Consider the following 15,147-nt stretch of genomic DNA (forward strand, 5'->3'; position numbering starts at 1 on the left):
TAATGTAGTAATTTGCTACAACTTTTTGCAGACTTGAGAGAGAATCCATCCCAGAAGAACCAGAGAGAACTATAATTTTCCCTTTCCAGACAGTTCATGCAGTTCCATTTCAGCTCATAGAATTAATCTTGTTATTTATAAAGCAAGGTTGAGTTGTTCTTACCCTAGTTTCCTAAGAAAACGAGGCATATATGATCATGCCATCAGTGAATGCCTTCCCTGCACTCCTAACAGCTACAACATTCAGCAACAATTGGAATCCAGTTTGAAAGACAGTAGAATTCTCAAGGAGATTAAATTATTGAAATCTTTTGACCAGGTATCTGGGCAGGGCAAAGACACCTAAATTTGTACTCCCTATCAGGGAAAGACAAGAAGAATTCAGGTGTTAAAAGGTCTGTTTGGAAGAAGCCAGCAGTCCCATCAGCAGGGAGAACTCACAGTACCTCTTTCTCTCTCATGCAGCTGTGGCAAAAAGCCCAGTGAACAAGTTTTCTGGAGGACAAACAAGTCAGAGGACATTAATCTGAGAAAACAGCGTACTTATGAAATTATTTGGTTTTAGCTATTCTTTGAACTTCTAATTTTACTCCACAAAGATAACAAAATTTCAGTCCAGTGCTTCTATAAAAGGTGAATTTGAAAGAACAGTAGCTGAACCCTGCCAAAACCATCAAAACATCACATTATTTTGATTTACAGATCTAATAAAACCAAGAGTAGCCTGTTAAGGAGGATGCACATCTCAAGAATATTAAGTTGACTGAGGTCTTTCCCAGAGAACCCACTCCAATTTTGAGTAGTCATTAGAGGAAATGGCTAATGCAAGCCAGACTTCATTCTTAATTGATCCGGATGGAGTACTACATAGAAGTTTATGTCCACATGTAAGATAATAGGTTAAAAAGTCTGTACTTAAAAGAAGAAATGTATTAACTTTGTGTCTTCTAGAAAGGTTGTATTTTGCAATATTTTCATTGTTTCATTGATTTCTCTGAACAGTGTTCATAGAGACGAAATAAGTTATTTGTACTGCATCAAATAGCTTTTCTGTTATACGTGGACAAAGGTTTGTGTTCTGTGGCTGCCACAGTCATTAGCAAGGGAAAGAATACAGAAAAGGAGAAATACGGAGTCAAGAGATACAATTGGTACTCTTGAAGCAGGTTGCTCAGTATTGCCTGAGCAAGCGTTGATGACATCAAGCTCTCAATGTATTCAATATTATCTTCCTTGAAATGATGACACAGATGCCACATCCATCACTGTGTCTTTCAAACGCTGTGTCTCCTGCCATTCTGTATGACTTTGAGTACGTTGGAAAGGTCAAAACTTTTTGTAATCAAATCCATTAGGTAGTCATCACTTTCCACGCCATTCATAAATTCTTCTAAAGTCAGTTCCCCTGAAAAGAAAACAGACACTTCTTAGGAACTGAGGAACTCGGTAATCACCCTCAGCCCAACAAATGCCATTCATGCCAGATTGAATCCCTCAGGAAGGTTCCTCATGCTCTGCTGATGGGCAAATGTATGCAAAATATTTTCTAATGTTTTCCCTCTTTGCATCAGATCCTAGAACTCAGACTTGCTTATTTTTTTTTTTCTGTTAAAAGAGATGAGACACACCATTCACAGAACTCTAAGACAACTCTGAGTGCTCTATGGTGACAGAAATGTGTAAAAAAAGGGTGCTCGTGAAACATATATCACAGCTGAATTTAGATATAAGGACTAATTCCCACTGAGCTGAGTTGAATTTATTTTATAACTGATTTTAACAGAGATTTGGGTATGATTTGCCGAGGATTGCCAGGCATACTCCTTGTGTTGACAACTAGGATCTTTTATAGCCATGATAAGATGTAGTAAAAAAATAGTTTAAGTGGTTTGATTCTTCCATAAATTCTTTCATAAATTCTTCCAAGCAACTGAAATGGTAATCTAGAGAGTGATTTTTTTGGGCTTACATGAAAGTCAGGTAATACCTTGAAAGTTACGAGACAACTATAAAATCTCTTTATTGAGAAGCAAGAATATAATTTATCATTCTTCCTCTTTTCCTGCTCTCTTCCCTGTCAGCAAAGGCAAAGGCCAGTCCTAGGTGTGTGTCTGCTCATATGTTACACAGGACTGTATGCAATTGGTTGGAAGTTATTCCAGTTATACCATTTTTCTCTGAAAGGAAAAACAGAGCTTGGTTTAATAGGAAGAGCTTGATTCTTTCCTCTGAGCATGGTATAAAGTTTCTTGTTAAAATCAAAACAATGAATGATTTCTCACTGAAATAAGAAATGACAAGAGGCCAGGCAAAGAGGAAGGTAGGTAGATGACTTGGAGCCCGAGGGTACACGGGAACAGCACTTCAAGTTGTGTGCACTTTTGATGAATTCTTAGCTAAATTACTTTTGGCTGTTTTTGGATTCAGGTACTCCCTGGAGTCTTCTTTATGTTTTGTTTTTGTTCATGGCAACCTTAAAAACTTCATCTGGTATGAAAAAGGAAAATGATAAGCATTTGAAAAATGCAAAACCCACTTTGTACCCATGGGCAGTAAAGGCTGCTTCCTCTTTAGTCTTGTGGATTCTCACTGCACTGGTGAACAGGGTCATATAAACAGTATTATATTGGAAAGATGTCATTTGACAGAAGTCCTGTCTTTTAGGCTTCAGTGAGAGCATAAGACCCTCTCTAGGGGCTAGTGTGCAGTGCCCTGAGAATGTTTCTGCCTCCTCTTTCACCGCCTGTGCCTTTATAAAATCATCTATGGAGCAGAGATGGAACAATCTGACTGTACACTGGTCTATCTCCTCCTGCTTTGCCACTCATTCCCTCACTTCCTCCAATCTCTCCTCCTATCCCTGGCACTCCTCTTACTTCCCATCTCCTTCCTTCTTTATTGTCTTTGTCTGAAGTCTTTGATTGGATGGCATTCCCGGACATCAGATGGACATGTTGCATCATTCTCATGCTTATGCAGGTCAAATGGTTGTGAATTCCCTCCACTTGATCCAAGTCAGTGCTTTTCAAAGAACCAATACCAGAGTGCAAGCATACAAACCCCACCCCTGTTAGCAGTGAGATGTGGTTACACTGGCATGGCCAGACCCAGTTTGACTGTGACGAGTCTCAGACAAATTGCAAAGCCATCAGATTTGTTTTAAGAATTGCGCCTTACAACCATGGTATTATTTCTTGTATTTTAATGTGAAGAAGGACATTGCAACTTGTTGATTTGTCTAATTAGAAGCTACAAGGAAATAGGATACTTTAAGCTACACTTGGTAAAATTTGTCCCATTTCTCAGGTGGAGCTAGTCTTGCTGCTTTGAAGCTATTTTAAAAATAACTATGGAAAGCAGTTTGAAATGGGAGTTTTATGAAGATAATTCTGAATAATTGATGTTCTGGCATGTCATTGCTAAAGTATAAGAAACAAAAGCTTTTTTTTTCAGCTGATGGTCTAGCTGAGATACAATTATTACTTGCAGTAATATGGTTTATGGTCAATATGGTCAGATCAGGGGCCAAAGAACAAATAATAATAGAGTTTGGGTTAGATTCTAGAATATTACTATATGTTATTTGGAGTCCTTTGGTAATTTGCCTTCACCCAAAAGATGGGCCAAGCAGGCAGGGAAGCAATCCTCTATGAGTTATTCATATGTATGACAAGATTGTTGCTTATACTCTGATTACATATCACAAATAGCTTAAAAAAAAAATAAATTATACTTGATTGCACAAATAAGACCAGAAAAAGCAACAAAAAATGCTCAAGATTCCTGGCTGGTATGTGATTTTGCTCTGCAAATATTCCTAATTTGTCAGTGATTGCAGTAATTGATGTACAACGTAATTGCCAATAGAAGGAGGATCTTAATGATTAGAAGTATGAGAGAAAACATTCACATGTGACAAGTTCTCTGTTAGGAACAACTCTTAAGCAGTGAATTAAAGTTTTGTTTTCCAAATTCAAGTCCAATTGGCTTAATCTAGCTATCTGGAGAGAAAACAGTAGCAGGTTTCTTAGCATGTGTTAAATACCAGCCTTCAAGGGACACCCAATATGCTGTCCAATCTTTAGAATGTTCGATCGTTTGCAACCGTGCATCTTAATTGTTTTTCTTAAGCATTTTAGATAGACTAAGCCAACACAAATTTATTAACATCCCTCCATCAAGCTTTTATTTTGCGGTGCAACCAGAGCACTTGCATTTTGGATGAAAAGTGCCAGGCCTCCATGTTTTAGCCCCTACTGCATGTAATTCCTATGTCAGCTTAATAGAGTCAGTTGATTTACACTTCACTGTAAAGCTGAAGTAATGTGGGGAAAAGAGCAGATTCAGGCTTTTAATTAATCTAAAACACTCAGGTCTTCAGTGGCATGGTCAGCTCAAATCTTGATCCCACATTGTCTTATGGAGGAAAATCCTGGCCAATGCCAAGAAAACCTAGATTCTTACCGTCATTGTTCACATCTATCTTCTGAAATATGATGTTTGCAAACTCTTCAGCAGACATACTGGTGTAGCCATTTATAGCCTGGATAGCCTGAAGGCAGAAATGCAGAAAGTTCTTTCAGACTTTTTTTCCATTAAGTTGTGAAAACAATACACTGGCAACTGCAGCAGTTGCAGTGCAGCTCTTTAGTTCACAAGCCCTTTCAAAAATTGCTAAGTAAATAGCTACTTCAAGTAAGTCTTCAGTAATAGGGATCAGAAATTTAATTAACATAACACAGCCTGAAGTTCACAGACTAATTTACATATCTCAGAAGGTCTTCTGAAACCTTGTGGCATCTCTGCTCTGCAGTACACTTCAGATTCCACATCAGCATTTTTATATGGCCCTGGAGAGTTCTGTTCGCTTTTGAGAGTGCCCTATGGTCTATGTGATTTAAATTTAGTATTGTTTTTCACAGCTGAAAGCACATGAGGAGAAATCCTAAGTAATTTTCCTATTAAGACATATTTGACTTAGTAATCTCAAATAAAGTCAGACCAGCATTTGGCAGAATTTACATGTCCTCCAAAGAAATTAAGAAAACCAGAGATCTCTCTTCTACTTTTTCTGTGACAAAGGGAACCAAATATCTGGCATAAAGGTATAAATGAATATTTTTGCAAAATTTTATCCCATTCACTGAGACAGTAATTTTTGTGTTATGGTGATCATTCAGGTTAATAAAATAGGAGCCTATATATTAATAGCCAGTGTTCCAGAAGTAACAAACATATGTTTACAGAGTTGGATTCAAACTCAATCTCCCAATTAGTGACTAGGAAGATACTTGTATATATATTTGTAAATACATATTCTTTTATGTTCTATAATGGGCATAGTATAGGGTTTGTTTTTCTGCACCTGAATTATCTTGAGATGAACTGTGTTGTTTCTTAGAGAGTTTCTTAGAGTATTCCTGATATTGTCTTAGAACTCATCATATTTAAATAAAATGTAAGTTAAACCTATTCAGCACTGATGTGGAATTCTTGACCACTTTATTTTACTTTGTACAAATAAGTTCAAAAAGACAGCAAGAATTTTACAAAAGTAGGTGCATACACTTGTTTGTATTACAAATTCACACTTAGATACTTTTTGGTGTCTTATATGTCTGACCCTGACGCAGTCTTCAGAAGGTTGTACCACTGCCACAGTTAAATTTGTTGTAGTGCTAAGAGTAAAGCAGTGGTTCCTGAATTACTTAAATCACTGCCTACCAGAGAATCACCTTAAATAATAAAATGAAATATATGGAGTGTTAGGCATTGAGAGAAAACATGGTTGTCTGGAAGGAATTTTGATAGTTGATAATTGGTAGTTGATAGTTGATAATGGTGTGCCCTTCCAAAGTTTGTGTAGCTGTAGGGATAGATGAAGTTGTTTTTTTGTTTTTGTTTTGTTTTGTTTTGTTTTGGACAAGCCCTTGTGTACTGATGCTTAGTATAAGCAGGGTCCCTAATGGCAGTAAGCCTGTATTTTTATTTTTGTTTAGAGCCCACTGATTTTAATCTAGCCTAGGTCAAATGACTTAGGCAGGTTTAAGTTAAAATTATTATACTCTGAATAAGAAGAAAGCACACAGACGTTTAAACTGGGTTTAAAACCAGGTAAGTTGAAAAAGAAATCTTCACATTAAAAGGATTTTAGGTTGGTTGTTTTTTTTAAATAAAGTTCAAGTCAAAACACAGTCACCTCATTGCCTCTGAGTGAAAAATTATGGAGAATATCTGCAAAAGAAAGATGTCTTAAGTCTTAAACAAGGAGATATCTGTGGGATGCAGCCTCTCCCACCTTTAAAAGGTGAGGCATCAACTTCATTTGTCTGACCCTGTGGCTCCATCTGACTCCAGTTAGTTTTAATTTGGGCAGCAGCTCTTCAGAGTCTCTTAACAGTGACTAGCCAGGCACCAGCAGTAATACAAAATCAAGGGAAATATGTTTCTTGTTTATTATGACATTAGATCCCTATTTAGATTTTATGTTCCCTGCAGCAAAACCTTGATGTGTAACAAGTCCTGTACATTTAGGGAGCAGTATAAGTCATTCATTTTTGCAAGGAGCTCTATACTATAATACCTTTTGGATGAAAGCAGCTACTGAAGTGCAAAATATTATTTCACTAGAGCAAGATGAAAAATGCAGAAGTAATTTTAAAGGAAGAATTGCACTGCTTTGGTTTTATGGGTTTGAAATGGACCCATTTTCTGCAAAATTTTCTACAATATTTGTATCCAAATGTCACTGCATGATTTAATGGTAAAATTAAATTTCCTCTATTTAATTTTAAAATAGAGATGATGGCACTTGTATTAAACAAATGTAGATGCATTTAAAAAAATAAAAATATTGCAATATTTTGATGACATCTATATTGTTCAGTTTGAGAATCCAGTTTTCTGTAATAGACTGGCACAGACAGTTTTAGCCCAGCTGTTTTATTCATTATGCTCCTTCAGTTCTACCCTGTCTTATAGTATATTTTATCACAGTAATGTCTCTACTGTTTCTTCAGTTTTCATTATATTTGTAGAAAAATGATTTAAAGTAAAATACTACTTTACATCAACTATCAAGAAAATAATGGCAGGAGTGTCGCTAGCCAGAACAATTCTGGTTTTACAACTGTAAAACATTAGGTAAAGTACAGACAATCCATTTGCAACACATGATAAACCACTGTTTCAGGGGCAATGCACTATGTAAAATGCTATTTCTATTGGTCATAACTTGCTTACCGCAAATATGCTTAACAATTCTTGTTTGTCGATACATCCGTTTCCATCAGCATCGTAGAGCTTAAAATACCATTTCAATTTCTGGTCAATTTTCCCTCGTATAACCAGGTTTATTGCAGCTATGAACTCTAAGAAGTCTATAAATCCATCCTAAGAGAGAGAGAGAAAGAGAAAAAAAAACAACGACCTTTTTAACAACATTTGTTTTCTGTTTATTCTGGCAATTTCACAGAAATCGGTCATCAAATTCCCTATAATGCACACAGGTTTATAAAGCTCATTAAGACAGAAATCACCTGTCATTTTTAAAAAAGGATGCACTCAGCTGGAAGCACACTGTAGGAAGGGACGTTAGCACAGTCAGTTTTGTTCTCCCCTGAAAGCTGGGGGCACTAGGGATGGGGGGCAGATCTGTTCTGAGCAATTGTTACTGACATTTTTTGAGGAGATAAGAAGCAGTTTTATGGTAGACTTCCACATGTGAAAAAGGGAAGTCTGTGAGACCTGATTTGGTACTAATGAGATGTCTGCAGTGGTGTTGCTTATATGCTTATGGGTACTGCAGAACTATGGATGACTTCCAGTGCAGCAGTGCTGCTCCAGGTGTTATTCATCTGATAGAACATGTAGTAAGTGTTGTACATGGTAAGCAATAACCTGGGATGAACCCCAGGTACTGTGGTTTATCCATATAAACATCAGGTCTCTCTGACTAACACATTATAAAGTCTTCAAGTCATAAACTAGTTTCTAAATAGTGAGGATTGTGAGGATATGCATAGGGAAGGAGCATTTCAGATTGATTTAGTTCTGTATTTTCTGCTTCCTTCTCTGAAGCTGCTGATGGAAACCTGTCAAGGACAGGACCCCATAGTCAGGTGGTCTAACCCACTGTGACAGTTCCTCTTTCTGTAAAACTGGTGAGGTTGAAAGAAACAGTTGCTGAATTTAGAGTACTTGCTACAACTGTTTCTCATGTGCATATAAAAAGAATTAACAGCTGGTAAATTTAATCTTGTAATTTTTATGTTGGTCAGAATCCAATTACTTGGAAAACCTTGGAAAGACTGTCATCAATTTCAAATGGCTTGTGACTGAAAAGGCTGGATGAGTGTCTAGTAGGTTTAGCATGTTACTTGTTTTTATTGTCCTGTATCGAAACAAGTCTTGTCCATTGATGTTTTGCAATCAGCTGGCATTAATCTGTCCTTGAGAGTGTACTAGCCTAAAGGAAAAGAAGTCCTGTAAAGGTGCAGAGACTCACTGGTGTTCTGGTAGTGCTTGTTTTGATTTCTGGGGAAGGCAGTTTGGCAGAGTGGTACCTAAGAGGTAAAGCCAATGTTTCACACACACTAGATTAAATGTACATACAGAAATGGTGTGTACATAACTTTTGCAGACTGACCTGTGCTGCACAGCTGCTCTGTGCAGGTTCTGATGGGGTCGCTGGATTTACTGTAATTGCAATCACAGCAAACACAGAAATGGCAAAGAGACATTTAACCACTGTTTGAGATTAAATGAAATTTGGCAGTAACTGTATGTCATTTTCAAACAAGATTAGGCTCAGTATTAAAAGCAAATGCTATACCAAAGATGACACATAATATACCAGAAACTTTATGCTTCATTTTGGCACACCAGCTTGAATTTCAATTTTGCAACTCTTCTTTCCAGATGCATCTCATCAGTATTTTACTGGAGGGCAAGGTTTATTTTGCTGATTAGATTTCCATAATCTGATTTGATAGATCTATTAAGAATGTAGTTAGATGCACTTCGTATTGCATTTTTATTGCATTTCGTACTACTTATTGGAACTACAGATTAATTTTAGGCTTGCTGGATGTCCGTGATCAGAGTAACTTTCTTCCTTCTCCCTTACATTTCACTTTGGAATTTGGAAAATAGTATTTTGTTTACTTTCTGCCTACATCTTGGTGTTACTGTTGTTCTGACAAAATACTAGAAGTTTGGACAACATAATAATCAGCTTAATGTTTCTGGGTATGTAATTCTGATAATTTTGCCTGTTCCAAGCAGGAGGGGACTGAAGGCCAAAGTAAAACAACTCTCACCTCCGAAACGCACCTGAGAGAAACTGTAGTTGCCAGGAAAGCCCCAGCCACGTTCACAAGACAAGCAGAGACCATCACTGATGTACATTGAGGTGCTGGAGCATGTCCAAGGGAGAGCTACCAAGCTGGTGAAAGGTCTAGAGAGTAAGTCATATGAGGAGTGGCTGAGGGAACTGGGGTTGTTTAGTTTGGAGGAGACTGAGGGGAGACCTCATTGCTCTCTGCAACTACCTGAAAGGAGGTTGCAGGGAGGTGGGAGTTGGCTCCTTATCTCAGGTGAATAATGACAGGATGAGAGGAAATGGCCTGAAGCTGTGCCAGGGGAGGTTTAGACTGGATATTAGGAAGAATTTCAATGATGAAAGATTGGTCAGGCACTGGAACAGCCTGCCCAGAGAGGTGTTTGAGTCACCATCCTTGGATGTGTTGAAGCATGTAGATGTGGAACTTCAGGGCATGCTCTAGTGGCTGAAGTTGTAGAGGGGTTTTATGGGTGTTTTCTGGTGGGGTGTGTGTGTTTGTTTGTGTTTGTTTGGTTTTGGCTTTTTTTTGGTGTGTTGATGGTTGTACTCGGTGAACTCAGAGGTCCTTTCTAGCCACAATGATTCTGTGATTCTGTGATATTAACCTCAGTGCATCAGTAATAGAAATGCTGAGAAGGAAGACATGTTTATCTACATGATATGGAAGGAGAAGCACTGCACAAATCATTGATGAGAAATATACTGTTTTTCCTTTCTACACCAAAGAACATACATTCTAGGTAGAAAATAAAATATTTATGTGATTCTGTGGTAATCTTGTTACACATATATAGAGCTTTCTCAAATGAAGATAAATACTACACTTTTTACAGCAGCATCCAAGAGCCTCAGAATGGTACATTAAATAATAATAATAAAAAAGTAGCAGTAACCTATGGAGATCATCCAGTGGTCCTGTGCGCACAACAAATAATGTGTTATGATGTTATTAAAAGAATAACACTGTGCTGATTTACCCATCTACTGCTCTATAACCATTCATGACACAAGTATCTAGATAAGTTCCTTACATGTCTCTGGGTTCTGTAAAACTTCACTCTGTGCAGCACACCCAGTAAAGTATCTGTTGCTTGTTAGGAAGTCAGTAATTCACAAGCAAATGGCTGCCGTAAAAAAAAAAAAAAAAGAAAAAAACAAAATGAAAAGACACCAAACAACATATTAAGTAGAGCTGCCTTCCTCAGCTGCAGCTCTGGGATACCCTGGGCACCTGGAACGGGGGTGAAGTCCTGCTCTCTTTGTTGTCTGTACGTACAGAGCAAGCTGGGGTGAGCCCTGGGTGTGATGCAAGATGGGGGCAGGAAACTCCGGGGCCAGAGAGACACAAAAAAAACGGGTGCAAAACTTCTTTTACATGCCCCAAAGTCTTCTGGACTTTCTGCTTAGCGTAGTAGGCTTAATAAATATATATACTGTTTTGTTTTTTCTAGTCTCTTAACAGTTTGACCAGATTAACTAGAAGCTTAAGGATGCATTACAGTTGTGCATATATTTGTGCCCTTTGATGCTGTCTTTTGGTAACTTGCTTTGTTTTCACTGATGAATGATTTTTTAAGCTGTTTGGAACAGTTTGATTCATGAAAGACAAAAGGAGGCTCCAAAACTGGAAGAAGAATTTGCTGATGATATAAAACTGATCCGCAGGGCCCTGAGGGAACCACCAGCCCTGACTGCCTCTGCTGAAGCCCCATTTAGTTTCTTCATTAGTTACTGGATCTCCTGAGGAGAAAGCAATTTAATTTTATATTTTTGTGAGGGTTTTTTTTTTGTTTGTTTGTTTTGTGTGTGGTTTTTTTAATTATTATTTTTATTTATTTATTTATTTATTTAGAAAGTCAGCCTATGTGCAGTTGCTGGAGGCTGGTAACTTTTTGTTGAGGACAGGGATGTGTGGCCTGTGGGGGCAAAGCTGGGCAGTGAGGGACCCCAGCATTTCACAATAACAGTTAATACCCCAGACCTGGCACCATAGGAGGGCATTAACCTTTGGTTCCCAAAATAATACTAAGGTGTCTTCTAAGAGTCTATTCACAATGAGCAGTGTCTTGCTTTCAAATTTGCTTCTGAAAAATCTCTGAACTCAACCTTACACCAGAATAGCTCAACAGGCTTTACCAGGATTAACAAAAGTGCAAATATAGATGGTCTAGGTATTTCAAACCTAGTGTTTAGGACATTACAGCCACCTTCCCTCCCCACCCTTGTCTTTCAGAACACAAACCTCATAAGGCAGAGGGAGGAGGCAAAACTCAGAATAACTGTGGAATTTATAGCTAACCCCGTGTGCTTCTCTTTCTCTCTAGCCTCCATTTAAGTATAGCACTGCTTTCTCCACCCTCAGAAACCTAAAAGAGGATTCATTTAGCTCTCTTTGATCTTCCCTCATTTATTTCCCTGCTTTTTACTTCTGAAGACTTTGAGCTGTTCCTCAAAGGCTGCATACACATTATTGAAGAAATACAGAGCTACTTGTGGCTCTAGACCTTTGACATGTCCCAAAGGTCTGATACTGGAGTTTGAGACTTGGAGAGAGTTCTAGATCTCATATGGGCTGTGGCCAGAATCACCAGTTTCCTAAATAAAGTTGGCATTTGTCATGGGAAGGGAGAACTCTTGGCAAGCAAAAGCTATTAGATAAGTATGAAGAATGAAACAGGAGATTAGGAGCTGCAGATTGCTAAATGGTTTTGTTATAGTTGCATACCCACATGAAGAGATGAGGGTATATTGACCAGACTGTTACACAAGGTTCTGCTTTGACCAGACAAAGACAACCTGTGAGATCTGGGGACTTAGAAAATACCACGACCTTTGTGTTAGAGGAGTTGGAAATGCAGAGCCAGCTACATGTCCTGGCTCTCAGGGTTGTAGGGTATGCATGGTAAGACCTGGTGAAATCCAAAATGTTAAGGAGACAATTTTCATAGAATCACAGAATCATAGAACTATTCAGGTTGGAAAACCTTGGTGATCCCTTGGGATCACTGAGTCCAACCATCATCCCTACTCTACAAAGTTCTCCCCTAAACCATATTGACCAACACCACATCCAAGAATAACAACTACACCACCACCATCACCCTCTGCCCCAACTCCCTGCCATCACTCAGAATTTTCATTCATGATTACTGGAGGAGCAGGAAAACAGAGACCAGGGCATTGGGCAGATTCCTCTGCTGCTCAGGCTGTAGCACAGCAGTGCCCAGAAGGGCTGTACTGAAGAAAAGCATGTGCTCAATGACCTAGCCCTCTGCCATCATCTCCTCAAGAATTAGATTCAGTTTTCTGCACCCCTAGGTTTTGAACCTCTGACTGTGCTTTTAGGAGCATCTTTCCCAATTTACAGCAGTAGACTGTAGCAGTAAGAGAGAGAGAAAAAACAAAACAAACCCAACAAAAAACGCAGCCATGAGTGAATAATGCATTATTTTTTTTTTGGCAAATCTCTTGCTGACAAGTCAAGGAAATATTTCTTGATTGATAAATCCAAGAATGTAGCAGAACAAATCTCCAGGAAAAGCTCTTTGAAGATATAAATGTCTTATAGTGGCAAAGGTGCTCTATTTGGCAGATTATCTTGAGTGCTCTTAGATAGTGTTTTTAGGAATTGAAGTCTCAGGGGATGGTAGGCAAGAAAGCTCCCAAAAGTTAAACGCATATACTGTCATTCCCTAAACCACTCGGTATGATCAGATAAAGGACCCCAGGACTGTCTACCTTCTTCACCTAGTAAGCCTTTTTTATTTCTGTAAAAAATGGGAAATTATAGATTATACTGTTATGTTGTCATTACATGAGTTAGTGGCCAAGTTACTTAAAACAGATCATCCAATTTCTGCTGCGTTTTTTTCTGCAGTTATTATTTCCCAAGCGTTGTTCACCAACATCATTGTCACCAACACAATTCTCACAAAAAAACCCCATAAATATATGACTCATGATTGCATAGTTTCAGATGATTCAAAGCAACACTTAAATGTTAAAAGGGAAAAATAAGAAAATAGAGACCTGGAGTCACCTCTGACTGCTCTATGCATAATTAATAAGGAAATAAATAGAAAAAAAGACAGTTGCACTTAAAAAAACCACAACTTAAAATTTCTTTAAATAAAAGAAGCAGATTGCTGAACTGTTTCTCATGAAAATTGCTTTCCCATTTATCTACATCATAATTTAACAAGTAATATTTAAAAGTAATTATGATTAATTGTACAAAGTTAATCTTCATTGCCTATTCATGTAACATGACAAAATTACAGTGTTAGCTGGTAATGGCAGCAATATGTTCCAAGTGCTTTTTAAGCTCAGTGGAAGCTGCAGAGTACATGCTAATTTGTTTACCCTTAAATGAAATTTTCAAAGAAGCCCTACATATGTTGTTAGAAAAGTGAAATAAAAACCCCTACTGAATTCTTGCAATGTTGACACAGACCTCACTTTAATATCCCATCTGAAGAATTAGCCTTCTACACTTGATGGTGCTGTGCTATTACAGGGGAGCTACCTTTTTTAGATAATAACATTTACCATCGAATCTTACAGTCAGGAATTCAACTGTACTGACATTAAGCAAATTATTTTAGTGATAATGTTAACCTAGGCTTTTAGCTGGTAATGACACATTATTATAGCATAAGTTAGTACTGTCACAGTAGTAAGTCCTGTGCCAAACCACTAGAAAACAAAATTAAGATTGTGAAATTGCAGTAATAATTGTGGGAAGTGCTTATGAAGTAATAGAGATTCCTTTTTGGAAATCAATATATAAATTTGGATGTAAAAAAATTCTGGAGATAGTTAAAAAGTAGAACAAAAAATATTGAAGACAGTCTATAAATAGTGTTTCATGGAACCAGGTGAAATATTCATTGAACATGGTTTCTATTCCATGGGTACAGTACCTTTCAAAGGCACTTAAGTATGTTGACAAGAATGATATAACTACACTGCCTTGAACACAGCAAAGTATAATTTAACCTCCTCCTTTACAGTAATTGGGCTGGTTGTTGGATTGTGTCTGAAACAAATAGGAAAAGGATTTGTACATGTACACATCAACTCCAAAAAAGCCAGAGTATTTTAGGAAGAAAGAGCTGTAGATTTTAGTTACTTCCAACAGAAGAATTCTATCTGGCTGAGAGTTATCTGGATTCTTATTTTCTTCTAGCCCTTAGTTTAGAAGTTTATTCATTTTTTTTGACACACAGGCTTTTATTGCTGGCTCTAGAATGTGATAGGTATGACTGTCATGAAAAGAAAGTAAGTTTTCTGAATTTATCTTCTTGTGGAGGCAGATTAGAGGCATTTGTGAGAGTGAAAAACAGGAAAAGCAAAAGTTAGACTTCTCTGGGCATAGTGGTAGTGCTATCCACATGTGTGGGGCCAACACAAGAGCCACAGAAAAGGAATAATATAAGATGTAACATGCCTTGCAAACCACAATGGCTCTTTGCCTCACACTGTAGTGTGTAAGGCAAATGATGCCTATGCAGCTTTACTGCCTTGGTTAAGATGGCTGGTTAGAGTCAACTAAAACTACTTGTTCAGAGAACCATTTCAGCCAGAGACATCCCTAAAATGGTATGTGTAGCTGGACTTATGTTTGCACAACTATGTGAAGACTTAGGATACAGAAGAGGAAAGTTCAGGAAAGTTAGGGAAAATGTTTCTATAATTCTAATCCTCTCTCATGCTGCTCTGAATAACTATTAACTTTGACTTAGTTATCTTGTGTTAAGTTTGGTAAAAGATGCAACAGTCTAGGCAGTTCCTTAGGCATCTCG

General features: G+C 37.8%; 1 protein-coding gene across 1 annotated transcript in view; it reads right to left on the bottom strand.

The window, feature by feature from the left end:
* Positions 1-1,184: 1,184 nt before the first annotated feature.
* The window catches only part of GUCA1C (guanylate cyclase activator 1C), a 32,548-nt gene continuing 18,585 nt past the window's right edge, over positions 1,185-15,147 (bottom strand). The window contains exons 2-4 of the mRNA XM_051628714.1: positions 7,243-7,392; positions 4,465-4,552; positions 1,185-1,405 (exon numbers count right to left, since the gene is read on the bottom strand). Coding sequence (XP_051484674.1) covers positions 1,275-1,405; positions 4,465-4,552; positions 7,243-7,392 — 369 coding nt within the window. The 3' untranslated portion in view covers positions 1,185-1,274. The remainder of the gene's footprint in view (positions 1,406-4,464; positions 4,553-7,242; positions 7,393-15,147) is intronic.

This window comes from Apus apus, chromosome 1 (genome assembly GCF_020740795.1).
Source record: "Apus apus isolate bApuApu2 chromosome 1, bApuApu2.pri.cur, whole genome shotgun sequence".
Lineage (NCBI taxonomy): Eukaryota > Metazoa > Chordata > Aves > Apodiformes > Apodidae > Apus > Apus apus.